This window comes from Zosterops lateralis, assembly GCF_965231275.1.
Source record: "Zosterops lateralis genome assembly, chromosome: 6".
NCBI classification, from domain to species: Eukaryota; Metazoa; Chordata; class Aves; order Passeriformes; family Zosteropidae; genus Zosterops; species Zosterops lateralis.
The window spans coordinates 24,216,562-24,238,151 of NC_139761.1; the positions used below are offsets into that span (position 1 = coordinate 24,216,562).

The 21,590-nt window shown below is 39.8% G+C and overlaps 1 protein-coding gene across 1 annotated transcript in view; it reads left to right on the top strand.

Annotated features, from left to right (window-relative positions):
- The first annotated feature begins 1,538 nt into the window (after positions 1–1,538).
- The window catches only part of SLC25A21 (solute carrier family 25 member 21), a 233,069-nt gene continuing 213,017 nt past the window's right edge, over positions 1,539–21,590 (top strand). The window contains exon 1 of the mRNA XM_083863535.1: positions 1,539–1,661. Coding sequence (XP_083719661.1) covers positions 1,595–1,661 — 67 coding nt within the window. The 5' untranslated portion in view covers positions 1,539–1,594. The remainder of the gene's footprint in view (positions 1,662–21,590) is intronic.

The window sequence follows — 21,590 nt, forward strand, 5'->3', positions numbered from 1 at the left end:
ACTTTTCGCCCCTGCATTTTCTTGCTTTCAAGTGTTTGAGTCTTCGCAGCACAGTTCTCATGCTGCTTCATGTAAACAATGTGTATTCTTAGAATTTATCGGTATGTTTTGCAGAGTTGCTCTCTGAGAGGAGAATTTGACTGATGGTCATAGTGACCAATGGAGTCAGGAGGTTGTGACCTCCTTGGGCCAATCCTGGCCCTCTGTACAAAATGTATATAAGTAGAATTGGACTGAGATAATAAAGAGCCTTCCATGTTTGACCCTGCTGCTGCCTGCTGTCCTCTGGGAGGGTCCACACCACGTCACAACGTGTTACCCCTCTAAGTGAAGGGGTAACGGGAACTAAGGCAAATGTTAATGCAACATTGAAGTTGAGATTTTAATTACTCAAAGGTCAGCACATTCAAGGTCTGTTAATTTAAGGGAGTTATTCTGTATTCCCACAGCAATCCACAATCAGCTGCTACATAGATCAAAAATTCATGTTATTGTTTATTTGCTGATGCATTCAAGTGATATAACTGAATGCTATACCTGACTATTATTCCTTTTTGCAATTAGGGTCTTGGTCTTTTAATACTTTATTAACACTTCTCTGTATATCTCCGACATTCCCATCCTTTTCAGTAGCAATGGACCCACTGTTTTTCTCTAATCTTTGTTTCTACATTACAAAAGGCTACATTTCCTTTCAAGGTTGGAACCTCTTGTATCAGCAACATTTGTGACTGAACTATCACCAAACACTGGCAGGCACTCAGCAAACTGATGTAACAGAACACCCCTATGAACTGTCCTGCCTTTCGATGGTGCTGCCTCTGGGATGAGCCTGTGCTATCCCCCACACTGTACTCGGGTTTTCTGGAAAAGCAGAGGTTGGCCTTGCCGAGAGCAGTGCGGGCAGCTGTCGGCCACGGCGCTGTGTCCCAGCCCTTCCAGCCCGCGGCCTGTCACCGGGTTTAGTAAGACGGGCCAACAGGTCCGTGTGTCACATGTAATAGTTACACTCCAAGTGACAAAATACCCGCGTCCTTTGAACATCGAAGAGATGGAACCAACCTTTAGACTAAATGTTTTAAAAGGACAGTAGGCTTCATAAAGACAGCCTGTGAGCCCAGCGGCAGCACCGACAGTTCCCAGAAGTGGAGCAGCAGAGCTGGGCTGTGTCCCGGCAGCGGTGGGGGAGCAGGACGGGCACTGTACGGCACCGGCCCCGGGCGGGAGCGCACGGCCCGAGCCGGAGCTGCGGTCCCGCCGGCCCGGGGACAGCGCCGCGGCCCCGCTCCCGCCCAGCGCGGGGGATGGCAGCGCCGGCCGTCCCATCCCGGCTCTGCCCTGAGAGAGAGCGGCTGCCCCTTTCCCGGCCGGGAGCGATGGCCCGGGGCCGCCCTCTGCCCGGGCCGCTGCCAAAGGCCCCCGGCGTTGGCCGCCGCCCCTCCCGCCCACAGACAGATAACCGCGGCCCCGCCGGCCCTTCCCCACCCGCCCAGCGCGGACTCGGCCCCGGCCCGGCCCCAGCCCGGCCGCCGCTCCAGCCGCCTCTCCAGCCGCCGCTCCAGCAGCCTCTGGTCGCCGCCGGACGCGGGCAAGGATGGCTCGGCAGCCCCGGGGCTTTCTGCAGGAGGCGTCTCAACAAGTCGTCGCCGGAGGCTCGGCGGGTGAGTGGCGCGTTCCTCGAGGGCGGGAAGGGTCCGCCCGTCCCCGCTGGGGCTCCGCCAGCCTGAGGCCGCGCCGCCTCCCCCTGGCCCCGCTCGGGCGGCGGGGAACGAACCGGCTCAGCCGCGGCTCCTCCCGCCGGGCGGCGCCAGCGGGGGGACCCGAGCCCGGGGGTCCCGGGGCAGCTTCTGCACCGGTGCTGGGCCCGGCGGTGGGACAGGGGGGAAGGGGCTCGCTGGCCCCGCGGTGTATCTGCGCCACACACGCCCTGCAGCCCCTCGGGCGATAAGAGCGGCGGGCGGGCCCCTCCAACGGCAGCGCCGCCCGTGTCCCCGCGGCACGGCCGGCCCGGGGCTGGGGCTCCACGGCGGGGACCCGCCCCCAGCGCCGGGACACGGAACAGAACACAGCGGCCCTGCCCGGACGCCTTCCCCGCGACACCCTTCCTCGCCGAGTTACAGAGAAACCAGTGCAGGGCTACAGTAGAAATGCCTGTAGGTGGGGTTTCTAAGAATATTTTTAGGAACGTCGACGTTACTCATTCATTTGTGGTCTATTTGTACGGCAAACGACAAATGTCAAAATCGTACACACCTGTTTAGCAATGAAAGCGTTGCTGGTCAATTTTTTCAGGTTTCTTACCTAAATCCCAGTGAAATCTGAACTATTTAAGTCAGCCTGCAGTGCAGGGGATTTAAACACAATATCCTGCTCTTTCAGTCTGTATATTAAGTCCTGTTAATATTTCAACTATGTAGTGTGTTTTTAAGTGTTCCTTAGTGTCTCTTCTGAGGTCTGAATGCTAAATGTCATGTTATGTTTTACATGAAAGAGAAGAGCTACATGGCAGTGTTGCTGTGTCTTATGTAATGCTTCAGTGTAATGTGCACATGAAAAATTCTCCTGTGATTGAGACCTGTGTGGCTGTGACGCTACATGTGAGCTGGTCTTCCATTCCCTCTGATTCCCCGGTACCTCTAAATCCACTTCTGTGCATTCCTGCCACCAACACACGTTTGAGCACTTTCTTTTCATGCTAGTGACTCTGTATGCCCTTTGTTTTCAGCCTTCTCCTCTGGCAGTGAGAGATGTCACAGCAGAAATGGAGAAGGCTGCTGTCCCAGTGTATTGTATGACTGTTTATGTAGCTTTTCTGCAGCTTTTGAAATTCTAAAGGTTTTTTTGGACTCTGCTTGGTACCACCCCCATCTTCCTCTAGGAGAGAATGGGAAGGTTTAATCTGTCCTAGACTGTTGAAAAGCCTTCATACCTGAAGGGATATGAGGTGTTTTGCCAGCAGATGTTTTGCAAGATGACAGATTTATCTGCCTTTAACAGTTGGCCTGTGCCTTAGTGATTCAGATTGACCTCATGCACTATGTTACCATCCTCTGGCAGGAGCCTGCTTTTGTTACTGGCTCTCTTTGTAGAAGAATGGATTGCTTAACACAACAGAAAGAAAATTACCATTTAGATAAATGAAAAATATTTGGTAATCTGGTACGCATCAATATTAGGGTGAGAGAATTTTCAAGGAGACGATGGGCATACAACACTTTTTAAAAAAATGTATCATGTGAGAGGCCTGTTGTATCTAGTCCAGAGACATAATGTTAAAGATGCTTGCAACCTTTTGCTTAATTCCTGTTAGGCAGGCAAGTTCCTTAGCTCCATCCCTAGCCTTAAATTAGTGCAGAAATCTCTATTCATTGGTTTTGAAATAAACCAGTAATGATTGTTGTCTAAGTCTGAACAACGCTAAAATAGTAGCAGGGGATTTTTGGATGTATGCTGCAAATGGAAGCTCTAAGGTGCATCAGAGGGAAATGGCTGAAACTTGAAAACTTGCTTGCTTAAAACTCAGTGGTGTTTTTTCCTGCTAATTTATAGAGAAAGTAGAAGGTGAAGGCTGGAGTTTTGAGGTCTTCAGTCTAAAGGTGAAATTTCTTAGGCAAGTGTAGATCTAACTTGGAAGAGGTGGAAGCAAGGAGAAAAGGATTCCTGACCTTGTTTTCTCAATACTACTTTGACTACTCTATATTGCTTTTGGTTGTCTCTGGAGATAGACGTAGGACACTTGAAGGAGTTTTGTTCTGTTTCCTGGCCTCAAGGGAATGCCACAGACATCCTAGAGTGACTTTGCTGTCTCTACCACAGTCCGGTATTTAGAAAGAAACAAAACCAACCAAACCAACCAAAAAAAACCCAGAGAGACAGACAAACCACCCCTTCCCCCCACCCCCCCCAAAAAAAAACAACCCAAAAAACCAAACCCCCCCCAAAAGCAAAAAAAAACCAACAACCCCCCCCCCAAAAAAAAAAACCCAACCAGCAAAACCAACCAAAGAAACCCCCACATCCAAAGAAACAAACAAAAAACAACCAAGAAAACACCAACCAAAAGAACCCCAAAACAAATAAAAAAACAAACAAAACCAGAAACCAAACAGCAAAACCAACAACAAAACAAAACCTCCAAACAAACATAAATTATTCTTAATTCAGCTGGTTTCTAAGAAAGATACTGTTAGTTGGACTCTGTCAAAGCAATGGTAGGAAAGTACTGAGGTGGCTGGTAATGAATGGCACAGCCCAATAAGTATAATTAGTTGAAGGGTCAGAATTATTGCCTGCATAAGTAAAATGAGAGGTTTTTTAGTATCTGAATGTCTGATGCAAAAGGATTTGATAAGAAGTAATTCTGCTAGGTTGAGTGGAAAATTATTAGAGATAAGACTAAGCTGACAACAGGAAGAAAAGAATTTTTTGACACTTCATGGAAGATGACAGAACCTGTTCATGGACTTAGTAAAGACAGGGGAAGGAAGGAAAGGAAGGAAAGGAAGGAAGGAAAGGAAGGAAGGAAGGAAGGAAGGAAGGAAGGAAGGAAGGAAGGAAGGAAGGAAGGAAGGAAGGAAGGAAGGAAGGAAGGAAGGAAGGAAGACCCCTAGTCTACAGGCCTGCTGAAATAGAAGATACTGGCATGCTGGAAGGAGAAAGGAAAATATTCAGTGTTTTAAGAGAAGATATATAAGCATACTGTTGGCTATCTGAGGCATTGCTAAGTTAAACATGAACCCTCTGTAATTGAACTGTAAAAGTCAAGCATGACAGATCTCATGCATACTTTGTTGGTGGCAAGGGGTGCATCTGCTTTCATGTGGCTTGTAGTCTGACTTCACGTGAAATGAAAAGCTCTGCTTCCTGAGAGTGAAATGAAATTTTAAATATGGACGAAGTCTTACTCAGTCTTAGCTTACTCAGTCTTGGCTTATGTTACTTTTGCTGGCATTGTCTGCTCCCATCTTTCAGATTCTTTAATGAAGGTTAATAGCATGATTCAAAATACTTGGTTTTGTTTGCTTGCCTGGGTGTATGACAATAGTGAGGAAAAGGACTTCGATTGAAATGTAATTGGGACATTTCATTAGTGAGTTCAGGCCCTTGTAGTACAGAGAACTTCAGGCATACTCCTTTTCTCTAGTGGTTAATTAGTAAGCTAAGGCATGTGTGGAATTTATAGCAAAAAAATTAAACAGAAAATCAACTCTAAACTGTAAGGATCACTATGAAAAGAACAACTTGGAAGCCTCTGATTTCCTTCGATTTACAGCAGTTCTTCATAAGGTTATTTGACAAGCCCAGTCAATTCAGGGTTCAAGTCACAAGAAGAATTGTTTCTCTAAAACACAAAGATAAAAAATCCTTGTTTTGCCTGCCTGTATGGAAAAGGCAGAAATTAAAACAATAGTGTTGTGTGAAAAGTCAATTGATATTTCTTTCCTCATAGAGAAGAACTGAATAATGCAAAGTATGTTATGTGATACCCAGATTAATTAGTCAAGACATCTGTAACAGAGTGTTGAGTCAGTTTGAATGATGACGTGCAAATGTCATAAACAATTGCACAGATACCCTTGGCATAGTGAAGGAAGGTGGCTGGATATAGTTACCCTGAAGGTTTTAGGATGTTTCTACTTGATAAAGGTGTGCTCTTTTTTTTTAATAACAAAAGACTGCAGATGGAAGCAATTAGCTAAATCCAAAGGTAACACAAGTAAAATTTAGTTTATATTTAGTTGTATGATCACCTCTCTTTCTTCCATACATGTACAAATAACCTATAAACATTTTAAATTTTGAAGTTAAAATTTTGAAGAATTTATTTCATATATTTAGTGATAAATACGAAGATGACATTTTTCAGATCTGTAATATTTAACTAATCTTTAAGTACTTTTCTGCTGAAAATTCAGTGTGTCTCTTTGCCTAATTCTATTTAATAAATGAACATGAACTGCAAAATTAATTACTGTAAAATGAATACAGAAAAGTCAGAACAAAATGGGCTTTAAAATAAAATAATTACTTCATAGGAATAATTCAGGCTAATCTTTTCCCCCCCCCCATTCTTCATATTTTCATAAAACAGCAGGGTTTCTGCCTCTTTGTACTTCTCAGCTTCAATTTTTTAATATATTTTTAATTTTTTTTAAGAATTATATTTCCAGCTTCGTTGAAACCTAATAGGATTTGTGAGTCTAATTCTCTTAAGCTCCTTTGAAAGTCCAAACCTTTTCTCTTGAGAGGTGTTTTATTTCAGGAGTAGACAAAGTTGATTAACCTGGATAGCAGCAACTTCTTTGAACCAGATCTATAAGCAGGAAAGCCACTTGTCAAAGACTGTCAAATGCAAATACAGTATTAAAACCAGTGTTTGGTCTTCCTGTTGTGAGAGGCATTAGGCAGACAAAATCGTTACAAGGTACACTAGCCAGCATACTCTGAAACACCTTAGCTTATTTGGTCCCTGTGAATGGGAGAGGGAGCATGATAGACGTACAGGAAGCACTTGAAACAGCAGGAAAATTGTTTAATTATTCCCCTCCCTCTCCCTTGTTTTTATTTTTATGACAGTTTTCTGAGAGTTAAGGTTAGGACAAGTATTCTGTTTTCTTGAGTGCTTTTTTCTTCCTTTTAAGCCATGCGTTGTGCATTCACCTGTTACTAAAATAATTGGTTAATGCTCAGAAGTAATTTTAACTAGCTAAGTATTTAGCTACACCTTGTAACTTTCTTGACTCGAAACCATAATTATTTTAAAGTGCTTAAACCTTCCTTTTTCCCTTTCTCTGAAATCACTTAAGGCTGAAATACTGAGGCTACAGTACATGCTCAGTGTCTTTCACTGCCTTGGTTTGGTATTTTTTATGTTAGCAAAGTCTTTAAATTAAAAAGCTAAGTATGGGAAGCCGTCAAAAAGTAATCATTTCAAGGAAACATTCTACAAGTTAAAGTACTCTGAAGAAATGCACTAGAAGCCACCAGTGAAGCCAATTTTCTCTGCTAGTCTGAAAAATTAATAGCATGCCAGCCTGGTATTGGACTTGGAGGTTTGGACAGGAGTTGCTTGGTTGGCAATCTGGTGAGAAGAACTTTGGGTCAGAGAAGACCAAAATAAGGTCAAGTGTGTGTAAGTTGAGATATCAGATATTCTGAACTTCCTCCAGTATGCTTGTAGAAATTGGGAGGTCATAGGAACAGTTGGGAAATTAAGACTTGGAAAGATTTCTATGTTTCTGCTCAGACAACCATCCAAGCATGCTATGTTTTATGAAACCTGCTGAAAAGAAAACGTGAAGTACTTTTGCAAGGTCTATGTAGCCCCTATTGCTTTCATCATTATACAGTTCAGAGGGAGTACAGTATTTGGGACAGTTTGACTTCAGTGCATCACTGGAAATAAGGAAGAGCTGCCAGGGAAGCTCAGAGAAACTGGTGCTAATTTTGAAGCAGTACAGTTGAATTGTTGGTCTTTGGTCTCCTAGGCAATTAAAAACCATGCAGTGTGAAATTTTTCAGCCTGGTAGAATATAGCTCCATGCTGCAGACGAGTGCAATGACCAGCAGCTGAGGGTATGCAGAATGCCATGGAATGAACCAGCTGAAGTTAACCATTCACCTTGTGAACCATTCCCAGTGGAAATTTTTCAGAGTATTTTCCCACCTACTATAGCATTTCAGACTTTAGTTCTGTAACATTTTTCAGTCTCTGAGCCTCCCCTTTGCTATGAGCTGATAATTCTAAAAGTATCTGAATCTGGGAGACAGATTGGACTGTTTACTTTGTATACTTATAACTGAATTAAATGTTATTGGGCTGCCACAGAAAACTGTTGTGGTGCATTTTGGCTTTAGCAAATTTCTGCATGCTTATGTTATTTGTTTTATAATGGTTTTTCCCTGTATCCCCATGTTAAAACCCCTTTTGGTTTTTCCCTGGTTATGGGTCCTGTCTATCACCCTGCAACCCTGCCCAGATGGCCAAGAAGTTCTAGTGGGGGACTGGGGTGATTGGCAGAGTCCCTGCCATCCCCTCCCTTTTTTATGTATGGGATTGTTCTACTGATTGTCCCCTTGTTCTGGGTAACTCCCCCTCCCTTTGGGATTGGCTCTAGATTGCCCCTGCCCCTGTCCACACCCCCTGTATTTAAGCTGAGACCTAAGAGGGAAAAACTCACTTTTTATATGGGCCTTCCTCTGGGTGAAATAAAACCTGGTTAAAACCCACATGGAAGTTCTCCTTTGTTCCTCACCACCACCACCACGCTTCAGCCTGAAGCCAAGACCCACAAGATCAGAAAGGTACCAAGTTGCACCCCCTAAATGTGGATTTGGTGTAAGAGCTAGCTGGGAAAAACAAACCAAACTCCTGCAGAAAACCTTGTTTAATTTTAGCCGAAACTAATGAAATCCTCATGAGCTTTCATACATTTGCTGAATATGCAAAGCTGGCAGCTAGGAAAATTAATTTAAATTTTCAGACAGTTAAGTAATTTGAAGACGCAATACCCTTGCAATACAGCTTTATTTTAAAAGGAGTAAATGAAAATGGCTGTGTAGAATAATGGAATCCTAGAGTGGTTTGGATTGAAAAGGACCTTATTAGATCCTTTAGTTCCAATCATCCTGCCTTGGAGAGGGATGCCTCTCACTAGATAAGGTTGCTCAGGGCCCCATCCCACCTGGCCTTGAACACTTCCAGGGGTGGGGCATCCACAACCTCTCTGGACAACCTATTCTAACACTTCAGTGCCCTCTGAGTAAACAATTTCTTCATAACATTTAATCAAAAACTTCCTTCTTTCAGTTTAAAGCCATTGCCCCTTGTTTTGTCACTATGTCCACATAAAAAAATTCCTCTCTCTCCTTTTTATAAGTCCATTTATGGTACTGGCAGGTCACAGCAAGGTCTCCCTGGAGCCTTCTCTTCTCCATGCTGAACAACTCCAACTCTCTCAACCTGTCTTTGTAGGAGAGGTATTTCACTTGGTATCATCTTTGTGATCTCCTCTGGGCCTGCTCTACGGGTCTATGTCATTCTTGTGCTGGAGACTCCAGATCTGGATGCAGCATTGCAGGTGAGGTCGCGCAAGAACAGAGGTGCAGGATCAGCTCCCTTGGCCTGCCCCCACTGCTCTTGATGCAGCCCAGGATAAGGCTGACCTTCTGCATTGTGAGTGCACATTGCTGGTTCATGTTCAGCTTTTCATCCACAAGAATCGCTGAGTCCTTCTCCGCAAGGCTGCTCTCAATGACTTCTTGTCTCAGCATCTACTCACGCCTCTCCTTGCCTGACCCAGCTGCAGCACCTTGAACTTGGATTTCTTGAGGTTCATGAGGTACTCTTATGAAATTTGTCTAGGTCCAGGATCCTGGATGGGGTCATGTCCCTCTCTTGTGTCCACTGCACCACTAAGCTTCATGTCATCTTCATATGTGCTGAGATCTCACTGTCTTTGTCAGTGATGAAGACACTGAAGAGCACTGGTCCCAAGACAGAGCCCTGAGCGATGCCACACATCACTGGCACCCCTTAGACACAGAGCCATTGACTTCAACTCTCTGTCCAGAGTGTTTTTAGGGTGAACTGGTCTTGTTTGATTGAATCATTTCAGTGTATGAGCAACTCATGAGCAGCCATTTGGAACTCTTAAATGTGTTTCAAGCTATGTTTGGGGATTTTTAAAATGTAATAGCTTTTATATGGGGGTTAAGATATGAAGTAAATTTTAAATATTTATGTAACAGTGATAGAAACAAACTAAGAGTTTTCATAATTTCTAACATGTTATGGCACCTGTAGTATGCTTAGTACTTTCTGTAGAAACTGGGACCCTGAAAAGAAAAATTTTTTGGTCTGTGGACTCAGATATGGCTCATGCCAAACTGCTTGTTGAACTTGGGGATTAAATTTCAGACCTGCTCTGGTACTCACTTGGTTTGAGAATCCTGCAGCAACATCATAATTGCAAGTGTATCTTTGTTCCAAATGGGATACACTGGGAAAAATGTAAGGTTGGCTGAGCTTTGTTTAGTGTGGCTTGTTAACCAATGGGGACAAAACATTCCGTGCACATAATCCTCTATGGATATAAAAAGGCACACATCCTTCAGATTTTGTGTATATGATAAGTCTGAGGGTTTTCAGAAGAGTTATCAATTTTCTATTGTTTTTAGAGTAACAATTTTTTTCTCAAAAAATCTCACCCCTTATCTCCCACCCTCCACAAAACCCCAAACCTGTCAAAACGACCAATTTCACACACAGTAACTTCATTACTGCTCCATTACAGGGGTAATGAAGTTATTTGCATTCGATCTACTGCCCACAAGATGGCAGTGCAATACTACAGTAAGATGCTAATATGCTTTTTCCTACCTGTGGCAGAGCGATAAAAATGTATATTGAAACTGGTGCAGATAAGAATATGTAATTTTGAATGATCATATGCAAAATAAAAGCTTAAAGATGTCAAATAAATAATGATCAATAAATGCTGATTTCATATGTGTACTGCACAACAAATGGCATGGAATTTGACTGTCATTGAATTAACCACAAGAATTGTAAGTGGTGACGTATCGCTGGTAAAGGTCAATAGATAATTGTAATGCTAAGATGCCATATATAAATAAAAAACTTAGGATTTATTCATGTCCCAATATAATAAATATGCAAATAGCTACTGATTTCCACAGTGAGAAATTTGAGGCTTGATTATTTTAATTTTAGCATAGATTTTATGCAATATTGCAGAAATGTCGTCAAGCTCTCAGTGCCAATCTATAACCAAAGTAAAGACTGCTGTGTTACATACACACTGCTGTTAGCCTCTGTTAACTTTCTTCAGGTATTTGCAGGCATAAGACCTACAGCAAAGCATAATAGCTTTAATGTACACATTTCTTCAAAATACGCTCTAAAATTTTGTTGTCAGATTTTAAAGTTGAGTAATATTGTGGAATAGTATATGCTGTACATGTAAAAGCATGTAGGTAGTCAAAATAATTAATACTAGAACATGCCCATTGTAAAATTTATAGGCAAAAAATGCTTTGTCTGCAGAGGCAATTCTCAAGCTGTTACAGCTTCTGTGAGCCAAGATGATATTGGCATAAAGAACAATTTTTCATTACTGTTTATTGTTTCATCAGTTGTGCTTAGTGACTGATGTACATATTCTAATCCATGTTAAATTGTTGTAACTCAAAAGTTTATTATGTAGTAAGAATAAAATTCTAACATATAGTAACAAAGCATGAGTTTTGATAGCAGTAGATGTGTTTTCTGTGGCAGTGTTCTAGAAGAGAAAATGAAAACTGATTCTGGTTGTTTCTGTGCATAAAATCTGGCATTTTTTCCTGTTAAGTGATGGTATTACAAATTTTCCTTTAGCTGTAGCTTAGTTTCTGTGACATTACCTTGGATGTTCTTATACATGTGAACATTCCTTCTTTATGCTTGCTGCTTTTCCATTTCAAGCAAGCCGGGTGGGAGACACTCAAAATCACCCCACCAAGACTGGAGGAACTTGTCTGTTACGAGATTGAAATTCTCCCTGAAAAATTATTATATTGACCTTTTCAGACTGGTTTAACTATTATGATCAGGGTTGGTATGAATGAAAAGAGCTAGAAGGACTAAAGACAAGAGGAAAAAAAACCTTTTCAGATAGCGATGTGACACCTAGAACCTGAAAGTTTTGAAAATCAGTATTGCAATGAATGGATAATAGGGATCCTTTAAGTATTTTCAAGTATCTCAGTCTTGATTATAAAGGCCTTAAATGGGCTCTTCTTCAACTGAGCTTGAAAACATAAATTTTTTTTTTTCTTCTTTGGAGGAGATGAATTCATATTTGCTGCCTGTGGAAACCAATACTGGTCCTGTTTTTGGGTAAGGTAGATCAATATTGGTCTTTATAATATGAAACTCTCACTCTCTAATGTGTAATTATTATTTGTGCAGGAAAGTGTTAAGTATCAGCCATCTTAAGATAGTATTTTTTTACTTTCCTGACCAGAAAATTTGGCCAACTGTTTTGGGTGTGTTGAAAGTAGTTACAGGATTAGTGCCTACTATTTTTTCTGCAGCTTGTCTTGTCCTGGGGAATCATTACAATTAGATATCATTGCACCAAAATCTGAAACAGGTAATTTATATTTCAGTTGTCTACAGTAGTGGTTTTCTGATGAGAAAATAACTGTAAGAGTCTGAGTGTTGTTGAGAAGTCCCACCCGTACAGTGGGGAAGGAAACACAGGAGTAATTGGCCTTTAGATCTGCTTTTCAATCACTGAACTAGACTGTTAACAGCTGCTTTTGTTTTCCCTCTGGATCATTTTCAATCCATCAATTTTTGTCAGGAAACACAGTTTATGGGTCATCTTTTAGTCTTTATTCAATGAATCATTTCCCAGTTCAGTGTGTTATCCTAGTTTCCTGGATGTTTTATTGTTTTGATTATACTGAAGTATGCAGATGTGTGGCTGGTGCCCCCAAACAGCAACACTCTCAAAAGCAAATGAGAGTCTTAGTAGCCCTTCCAGTTTTAGAAAATTCTTTGCACTGTTTGTTTCACTTCCTCTTAGAGCCAATTCTGAGTGGCTTTGTAATAGGGTTAAGGTTTACTTATCTTTCTATTACTAACACTTGTTTCTTAGCATTTAGTTAGAGAGTTGATTTTCAAAATTAGTATATATTTTGAATGTGTAGTAAATATCACCCAACTTTGTTTCCTCAGCTGGCTCCAGATAACATACAAAAAGAAAACAAATCAATCTTTTCTGCTGATTTTTTAGCAATTTTTTCTCCTGTAAAATTTAACTTTTTAATATGATGAGAAATAGAGCTTATTGATTAGGCATTTCTAAAAGACAGGAAGAAAACATGTAGGCTTTCTGCAGATATAAACCCATGAATGTTGTTAGAGACTATACTAAATGGAAAGAAATGTCTTATTTAGCGTATGAAACTCTTCTAAGTTAATGTCCATAAAGTTTAAATTAGTTCAGACTTTTCTTATTAGAATAAATGTTTCCTTTTAAAAAGCATGATAATCATAATCAAGACTAAATTTGTTCTGTTATTTATTTTCAAAATGATTGTACATGTTTAGCAGACTTTTGATTTAAATCCCTAGGGATATATTGGAGACAGATGTTTAGATGACCTAATGTTTAAAGTAAAGTTATATTTGGACACTCAATTAAATTTTCCTTAAAATCTTTCCATATATGTTAGATTTTGGAGCAGTGCAGAAAGTATTGAAAGATTTATGTTGAAAAGGTACTGCTTTATTTTAAAAGTAAGTTATTAGGATTCAGTAGATTTTATTTCAGGCAACTGTCAAAAGTAGAAAATGTTTGATTATAAACCAGCATGTTTACAAATGAAAATATTGTGTCTTGTTGCAGAGTTAAATGGGAAACAGATTTCTTTAAAAGTTCGTTGGTTTCAAACCCAAATTTACCAGGCCATTTATAGCTGCCTCAAAACTTGGTAAAGATTATGGTAGGCCTTAAAATGTAGCATCAGTTGAAGACTGCATGATAGGGCATAACAGTTGAGAATCTTTTTACTACTTTCTGGTTTTGAACAAGTAAAAGCTTCTCAAAATGCACCTAATGCACCTGATAGTGTGGATGACTATAAGGGCTTCATATGTGGTAGTAAACAACGTTTTGAGAAGTCTCAATATTTCATCATCATAATTATCAATATTGACCTATTGAGAAGGTATTGATTTACAGATGAAAACAATGAGTATCTGCAGTCTTTTGAAGTTTATATATACTGGCTTTTATTGTGTTCAGCCAAACAAGCAATTTACTGAGTTGCTGAACTTACGTTGTACCAAGAGATGCGTTCTTGCCACTGGCTGGATAGTTTATGGGCTGATACAATTGTTGCACAAAACCACTGTTCTGATGCTTAGCAGTCAGCCTGCAAATTAACCTCTGGCCAGATCAAGAGAATGTTTCTGTGGGACAGAATTTTTTGTTATTTTCTTTCATTTGGGATTAGAAAGGCTCATATCGGCAGTAGAGCTGAAAAGTATTTTATTCAGAGTGGACCTTGTTAAGTTTAGGCAGCACATGCAGCCTTTTTCTGTAATCTCATTGAGGTCTGCTGGGTTAGAACTGGAGTAGCCCTCTTCTGGGGAAAACTGAAATTGCAGTATTTGGAGCCTCTTCTTTCATGTAGGAGTGGATGCTGGGTCAATGGTGGCATAAAAATCATGTTTCACAAAGTGAATGGAAGGAGATCTTGTCCTATTCCTGAAAAAGGAGCTTTCATTCTGTCTTTTTGCTATTAGATGAATGTACATTAATCATGGGCAGTAACTGTTTCATACAGCATGGATCTAATTAAAACCTAATGAATAAATGTGCAGGCCTATGTGATGCCATTTACTGTAAGCAGAAATTATTTTTCTTTTCTTCCTGAATTAAGATTTGGGATATAGATGATAACTGTGAAAAATAAATGGAAAAGTATCTTCTTAAGACTCACAAGAAGCAAAGAGTGGTCATAAAATTGGCAGAGATAGCCCTTAAACATCTTCTGAAAATATCACTTGTCAGTTGTTGATGTGAATATAAGGAGCAGTATAGAAATGAAATTCTAAAAAATTTGCAGATAAAGCAGTTTTACAGTGTTATGGTTAGATTTGTCTACACACAGATTTTCTTTGTTCAGAAATGTTCTTTAAAAGTATTGAAAGAATATTGATCAGTTGATGCATAACACTGTTAATTGGACTTGTCACTTGATTAGTCTTGCAGACCTAGAGTGAACACTTGGAACTGGGCTGAAGTAACTTGGGCAACAACTTCTATGGTTGTGTAGTATAATCTTACCTTTTGTTGCATAATGTTTTTTCCCATTTTTAATGTATTTGTTTTTCAGTGAATTGAAAAAATAATGGTTTTCTGTTTAAATACTCATGATTTTCTCATGTAATATGTTATCACTTACACATACAAGATTTGACTGGTTTTTTTCCTTGATTGTGCATGAATGCTACTTGATTGTGCATGAATGCTACTTGAGCATTTTCCCCAAAGACTTCAGTTGGTGTGCTGAGATTTGCAGGAGTGATTAGTTCTCCCTGGTGCCTCAAGACAGACACCTGCAAGATGAGTAGACAGTTTTATTGGGATGCTATGAAGGTTTTATGCAACTTGTAGAGAAACAGAGAAAACACCCTGGAAGCAAGGTGGATGAGATGATTTTAACTTCCTTAATAGCCTTTTTGATATTTTTTTAAAATTTTATTTTATCCTTTCCTGTACTCCTTTGTAGAAGTAGCAAGGACCCTAAAGACTAAATGCTGCTCTGTTACTTAGACTTAGTTGTTTGGATTCTGTGTGCTGGATAACAACCTTGAGAGAAAACCACTGCTGTCAAGTAGAGATGGTATCAGAATCATTACCAGCTCAGTCTAAAGTGGGCTTTTTCTGTTCAGTCTAAATCTTGTTTACATCTAAATCTTTGTTTCCTACATTTTAATTAATCTATAATTGCACCCAGAACCTTAATTGCAAAACCTGTGAAGAATTTAAAAGCTTAAAGAGAGACAATATTCTACAAATTCCTTTTCAACAATAGGGCCACAATCTTATCTACTGCAACTGGAATTAGGGATAGCTTGCTTTGTCTTTGTTTTGACTACAAACTCTTCTGGTTAAGCGATTAAATTCAGAGAGAGAAATAAATCACTGCATTATATTTTGTATGATGATTGAACTGTTTCTAAAAATTGAATATACTTTATATGTTTGCTAATTGTTTTGTAAACATTTCAGTATTCGAATTTGTAATATAAATAGTTTTGACTATGGGCAAAATTTGGACTGCTTGCATTTTGTATAAGCAAAACATCAGTGCCTCTTGCTCACTGAACAATTCAGAACAGACTCAGGTGATTTGAGTCCAGAGAAAGAATTTGGATCTTCCTTGGCTTAGCCCAGGAAAACAAGGAACCAGTCTTCTCTTCCAAGAGTTTGTTTTTTTTTTTTATTTGGTGTTTTTGTGGTATTTTGTTAGTTTGTTTGAGGGGATTTTTTGAGAGGGGGTGCGTGGGGGCAGGGTTGGCTTTTTTTTTGTGTTTGTTATCTCTTAGTTCTAAGGGAATTGTAGGTACCTGAACCGTGAGATTAATCAGTATCCCAAGTCCACTGAAATCAATGGCAGTTTTTCACTCCCTGAATGTCTTCCTAACTGTCCTAGATCTCTATCAGATATCCTCCAGCATGTGAACATGCTCACTACTAACTCCAGGTGGCTACTCCCTGCAGGTATAAAGGAATGGACTTGTTGCCAAATTGTTTTCCTGGCTGTGGGTTTGAACTCTCTGAAGTGTCCAGCTGAAGTCAGGCAGCAACTTTCTAAGCATTGCAGTGCCTGGGTTGATGTCTAGCTGGCTACCAAAGATTCCATCTCACCCAAGTTGTTGATTCTAACTCTATTAAAAATACTGTTTTCTGAAGTTACTTGTAAATCTGAAACAGTCTGTTAGGTTATGTCTCTATGAAATCTTGCAAAAGACTTGTACTGATATTGCCACCTACATTAGGATAAAATGTTGGAAAACTTGTTGTCATCTAAAAGAAATATCTCTGGAGGAAATGGCTTTAGTGATAGCTAATTAATTATGTTTCTGTTATAGTTTACGTTCTCTGTTTATATCTGTGGGGGGGAAAGGTATTTCTGTAACAGGCTGTAGAGATCATAGCTGAAAAATCTAGCAAACTGAATTGGTACTTCTAAAATGTGCAACCTGTCATCAAGTACTCCTGGATCAGGTGTAATGTGTTTGATAACAACTGCTCTATGGTGCACAGACGACCTCCATAAATCTCCTGGAAAACTCATGACTCTCGAATCTTGTATACAACAGTTTTGCATCCAACAATTTTAAACTTCTGCAGGAAAGGAGGAGAGCTGTTCTGATGTACTACTGGCATCTTTTTCCATCGCTCCTTCCATGACTGCAGTGTTCTCAATGTAAGTTTCGTGTTTGGTTCTAGAACTTCTATTCTCAAACTTAATGTTTCTTAGTGTTTCACTTCTCTTACCCTTACGTAACTCTTAAGTCAGGTATGCAAAGTCACAGTGACACTATTGTGTTTTGGACCAGCTTCTCTGGCCATTTATGAAAGGATCTAGGGTGTGTATCTGGAAATAGTTAATTTCTAATTGGTGTGCAAATGGTAGTCTCCACTGACCTCAAGTTCATGGACTCCACCTCTCCTGATTTTATTGTACAAAGTGAGCTAAAACCTAAGCAGTCTTCTTTCTGAGCCTATTTATGCTTAACTAATGGTGTTGCTGTTTTGTCTTCACTTTCTAGTTCAGTCTTTCAAACTGTGATGTAAGGGAATTGTCAGTGGTTGCCTTAGAAGTTATTCTTTCAATAATACCTGCGACTTGTCACTTTCTCATCTTTTCTATTGAGATTTGCACCCCCTATATACTGGTCATCTTCAGTTGGTTTCCAGTTGGAGGCTGAAGTCTGTATTCTGGGGTTGGATTGAGCACAATTTTCCTTCCATTGTTTAGTGTCCAGCACATGTTTGGGGTTTTTCACTCTTTTTTTGAAGGATATAGGTTGGCAGTGGTCTGATAGTCCTAAATCCTTCCATATCTGTTTCCATTTAATGGAAGTAAAGTTTATTTTGCTTTACTTCTGTTCAGCAAATCTGGCTTTTCCTAGAACATTGATGGCCATACTTTGTACATAGAACATCATGTGATTGAGATGTTTTTCTAAAACATGATCTGTGCCAAGCAGGATCTAAGTGGCAGGATGCACCGACCATACAATTGTGCTTTGTTTTACTCTGTGTTCTTGCCAGAACCTTGATGGTATCAAACCTGATGATGGGGGAAAATATTTGTCATCAGTGGTCTCCTCCAAATTATCTCCTTGTGTATGTAGTTAAAATATTCATTTTTTTCACATCTACAAACTAGGTAAATAGTTGAAGGCCCTGAGCTTTTTCCATGCCTTTTGTAGCCAGTAAATATATTCATTCAGTTCCTTCTGCTCATTCTAATGCCTAAAGAAATAAGCTGCCAAGCTTTTTAGACTGTCTCTTGAAGAAAGTTCCCTATTTACTAAGCATGAACTTTCTGTATGTTGAACTTTCTTGTTTTTCAGAAATTTCCTGTCCAAACCATTCCTTGGCTGGATTGGTCTTGTGTGCTATCTGATTGTACACCAGCTTTTTGTAAAACTAAAACAGCAAATAGGGTGCTTGTCAGTCTGATATTTTGTAGATTTTCCATTTATCGTTTGCTTTTACAATTAACTTGTGTTATTGGTGGGTATAAAGTTCATGAGTTCTGTTTCTTTCCTTAGCCAAAACCTATCTGCAAGAGCACTTTTCTCATCTTACTTATAGCTGTCATCTCTGTACCTTTTGTGTCACTATCTAGTGCCCAAATTCTGGGTGCACTTAAGTTGACAGTATATTCTTCTTGTTGCAATGTTCCTCATTGACCTATGAAAAAGAGATGTGGTGCTATTTATCTATGCCTGTTCTTATTGTGTTAGCAAACTCTTTGAAATGATGCTGACCTTTTAGAGAACTGATCCAAGGAGTTTAAGTGACACAAACTTAATTGCTTTTGATAGGATAGTTTTCAGTCAGTTTATTTGCCTGAACTGCGGGAGCTGGCAGGGATTCCCAGTACTGGCTGGGAAGAGTGGGTAATGGTTCTGGTAGCAGCAGGCTGCTCTGATTGTTACCTGTTTGATCAGGCTGCAGTGGGTGCCAGGAACACTTCTGCTTCTGAACTTCACCCAAAGCTTGACACACATCAGCAATTTAATTTACTTGCTCTATTGTGGTAGCTAATGAAGCTGTTTGTCGCCTTCCATATTTTCCCTTGTAGGGCCTGCTTCTCAGGTAACCTGAAGCTTTAACAAATACCATTAAAGGAAGATGCGTATTCAAATAATCCACAGCAGGAAAAAAGGACTTTGCTCAGCTTTGTGTGAGGATTAAGGAAGGAAGGCTTCACTGTTGTTTTTTTTTTGTTTTTGTTTTGTTTTGTTTTGTTTTGTTTTTAAAATGGTTTTGGGGTTTTGGGAGGGGTTTTTTTCAGGTTTGTGGGGTTTTTTGCTTGATCTTTTTTAGTTAGTTTGGTTTTTTGTAAGAAACCTTAATAAACTCTTCTTTGTAATACTTGTTTGCCACTGAATGTATACTAAACTGAGTTAGGGTCTGGGGAATATATTTCAGGCTTCTTATTGTACTTTGCTCTGAGTATAACCCACTTAAATGTATATGAGGTGAAGAACCCGAGCAAGTTGCATCTATGGAAGTTGAGTCAGTTGTCATCGGTTTCCCAGCATGTAAGTCCATCACTAGAAGAGCCACCGTATCTAGAAAAGTGACAGACAAAACAAGACACTTTCAGATATGGCTTCTCTCTGATATGGCCAGTCACTTGATGTCGTGGGCTGAGGCTGGACAGGCTGAGTGCTTGCTTACTTTGCTTCCTTTAGGCTTTGGGACTGTTGAGTTTAATGGTTTTCTGGTATACTACATTGGTTGATTAAAATTAATTTTTTTGCCTGACAATAGTTCTCTTAATTTGCTCACAAAAGTTTTATAATTCTTAACATGTGTTCTTGTTTGCTATATTTTATAAATTTTTCACTAGATTACGTGTGTGATACTTGTACTTCAGCATTTAGGGTGGAGATGGCAGTGTTGTGCTTCTCTGCTGTCTTCCTTGGAGACAAAAGCAAATTTCTTACTGGGATGCTCAGGCTGTTCTGTTTTGCTGAGGTCATGTATTCAAACAGAAGCCTAACCATGCAGGGGGTGTGCAATGTATGGTCTTTTCAATAGGAAGACAATTATGTCTTACGATAAAAAATACTGAAATTAAGAGGCTAATGGAACTAGTTAAAGATGAGTCTGTTGCAGGAAAGTATGGTATTACTTGAAAAGTTCCCTTATATAACACTTGATTAAAAAAATTAAATTAAAAATAACTTTTTCTCATGGAATATTGCCGGTGTTAACTCTAGATTAAAATGGAAGAAAAATGGCTTTTGAGCCATTCATAGCCTGGAGTTCACAAGCTTTCATAGTGATTATGAAAATATTATAAACACTCATAGAAACTATTACTTTCAAACATTGTCACTAATGTTATGGGTGTCAGAGCACAAATTTTCTGGCTTCACAAAGCCCCAGTTCTGTGTCTGAAAGACCTACAGTATAAATGTGCTCTTGATGGAGCCAGAACAGTGCCTCTGAACCGCTGGAACTTCAACCTTGTGTTTGGAAAGCAGCCAGGTGCTGGCCTTAGTGATCATGCACCTCTAGACACAGTGCCCACTCAATACATCACCTTCTGCAGCATCTACTTGCATGCTGCAATTTGAAGTCTGACTATCACTGACTACTTGTGGCTTGGCTTTTTAGTTTTTTATTATAATGTTAGCTATATAAGGAAATGCTACTTAAATCTTTTACTTGCAGGTGACATACCTGTGTTATTCTGACACTTTTAATCTGTAGTTTTCCTCCTTAAGTTTTCCTTCCCTCTCCAGTAATACTTTTACACTTGGATGGTTTCCCTCTACACTCCTATTCTCAACTCTGAACAAGAATGTGCATCTGTTAATATATGTCCTAGTGGCTCACAGTTATCAGTAGAATTCAGTAGCAACTGAGTAAATTTGAGCACCTATTAAATCCTGAATAGATACAAATGTGTTACTGCCAGAACTTACATATTTTATCCTATGAGTCACATCTTTGTTATTTGAGGTGTTTGAATAGCTGTCACAAAAATATGTGAAACCGGGTTGGAAGAGGGGCCAAGTATGATTCAGTTGTGTTCTGTGTATACTATCTCCTTTTTTCTCTAATGGCTGAGATTGTATTTGCAACTGCAGAGCTATCTGACATTTCTTAAATGGATATTTAAAAGGGAACATTCACATTTTGTAGTCCTGATTCTCTGTTGCCTGTTGAAATCCTATTTAACTTATTCATTCTTCCTTCCTCTGAAGCAGGGATTTCCTGAAAACTGTCTCTTACGATATAAATATTATTAGGATATGATATGATATGATGATACTATTTGTGTGTGTTTGAAATTGAAGAATCATAGAAAGGTTTGGGTTTGAAGGGACCTTAAAGACCAGCAATTCCAAGGCCCCTGCCACGAGCAGGGACACCTTCCACTAGATTGGATTGCTGAGACCCCCATTCAAATGGGCCTTGAATGCTTCCAGGGATGGGACAGCCACAACCCCTCTGGACAACCTGTTCCAATGCCTCATCACTCTCACAGTAAGGAATCTCTTCCTAGTATCTAACATAAATGTTCTATCTTTCACTTTGACACTCGCTATATCAATCGTGATTTTTAGAGTTATCAAGATTATTATTCTTTTTCTTCAGTGTTTTACCATTTAACCTTTAATGAATGATTAAGCTGTTTCATGTGGTAATTACCACCATTTTGTTCCTAAAATGCAATTACTCTCCTAGTAGGAAAGCATTACCTCTATTGTACCTTGTTTGAAAATTCTGATACATTGATACTTTTTT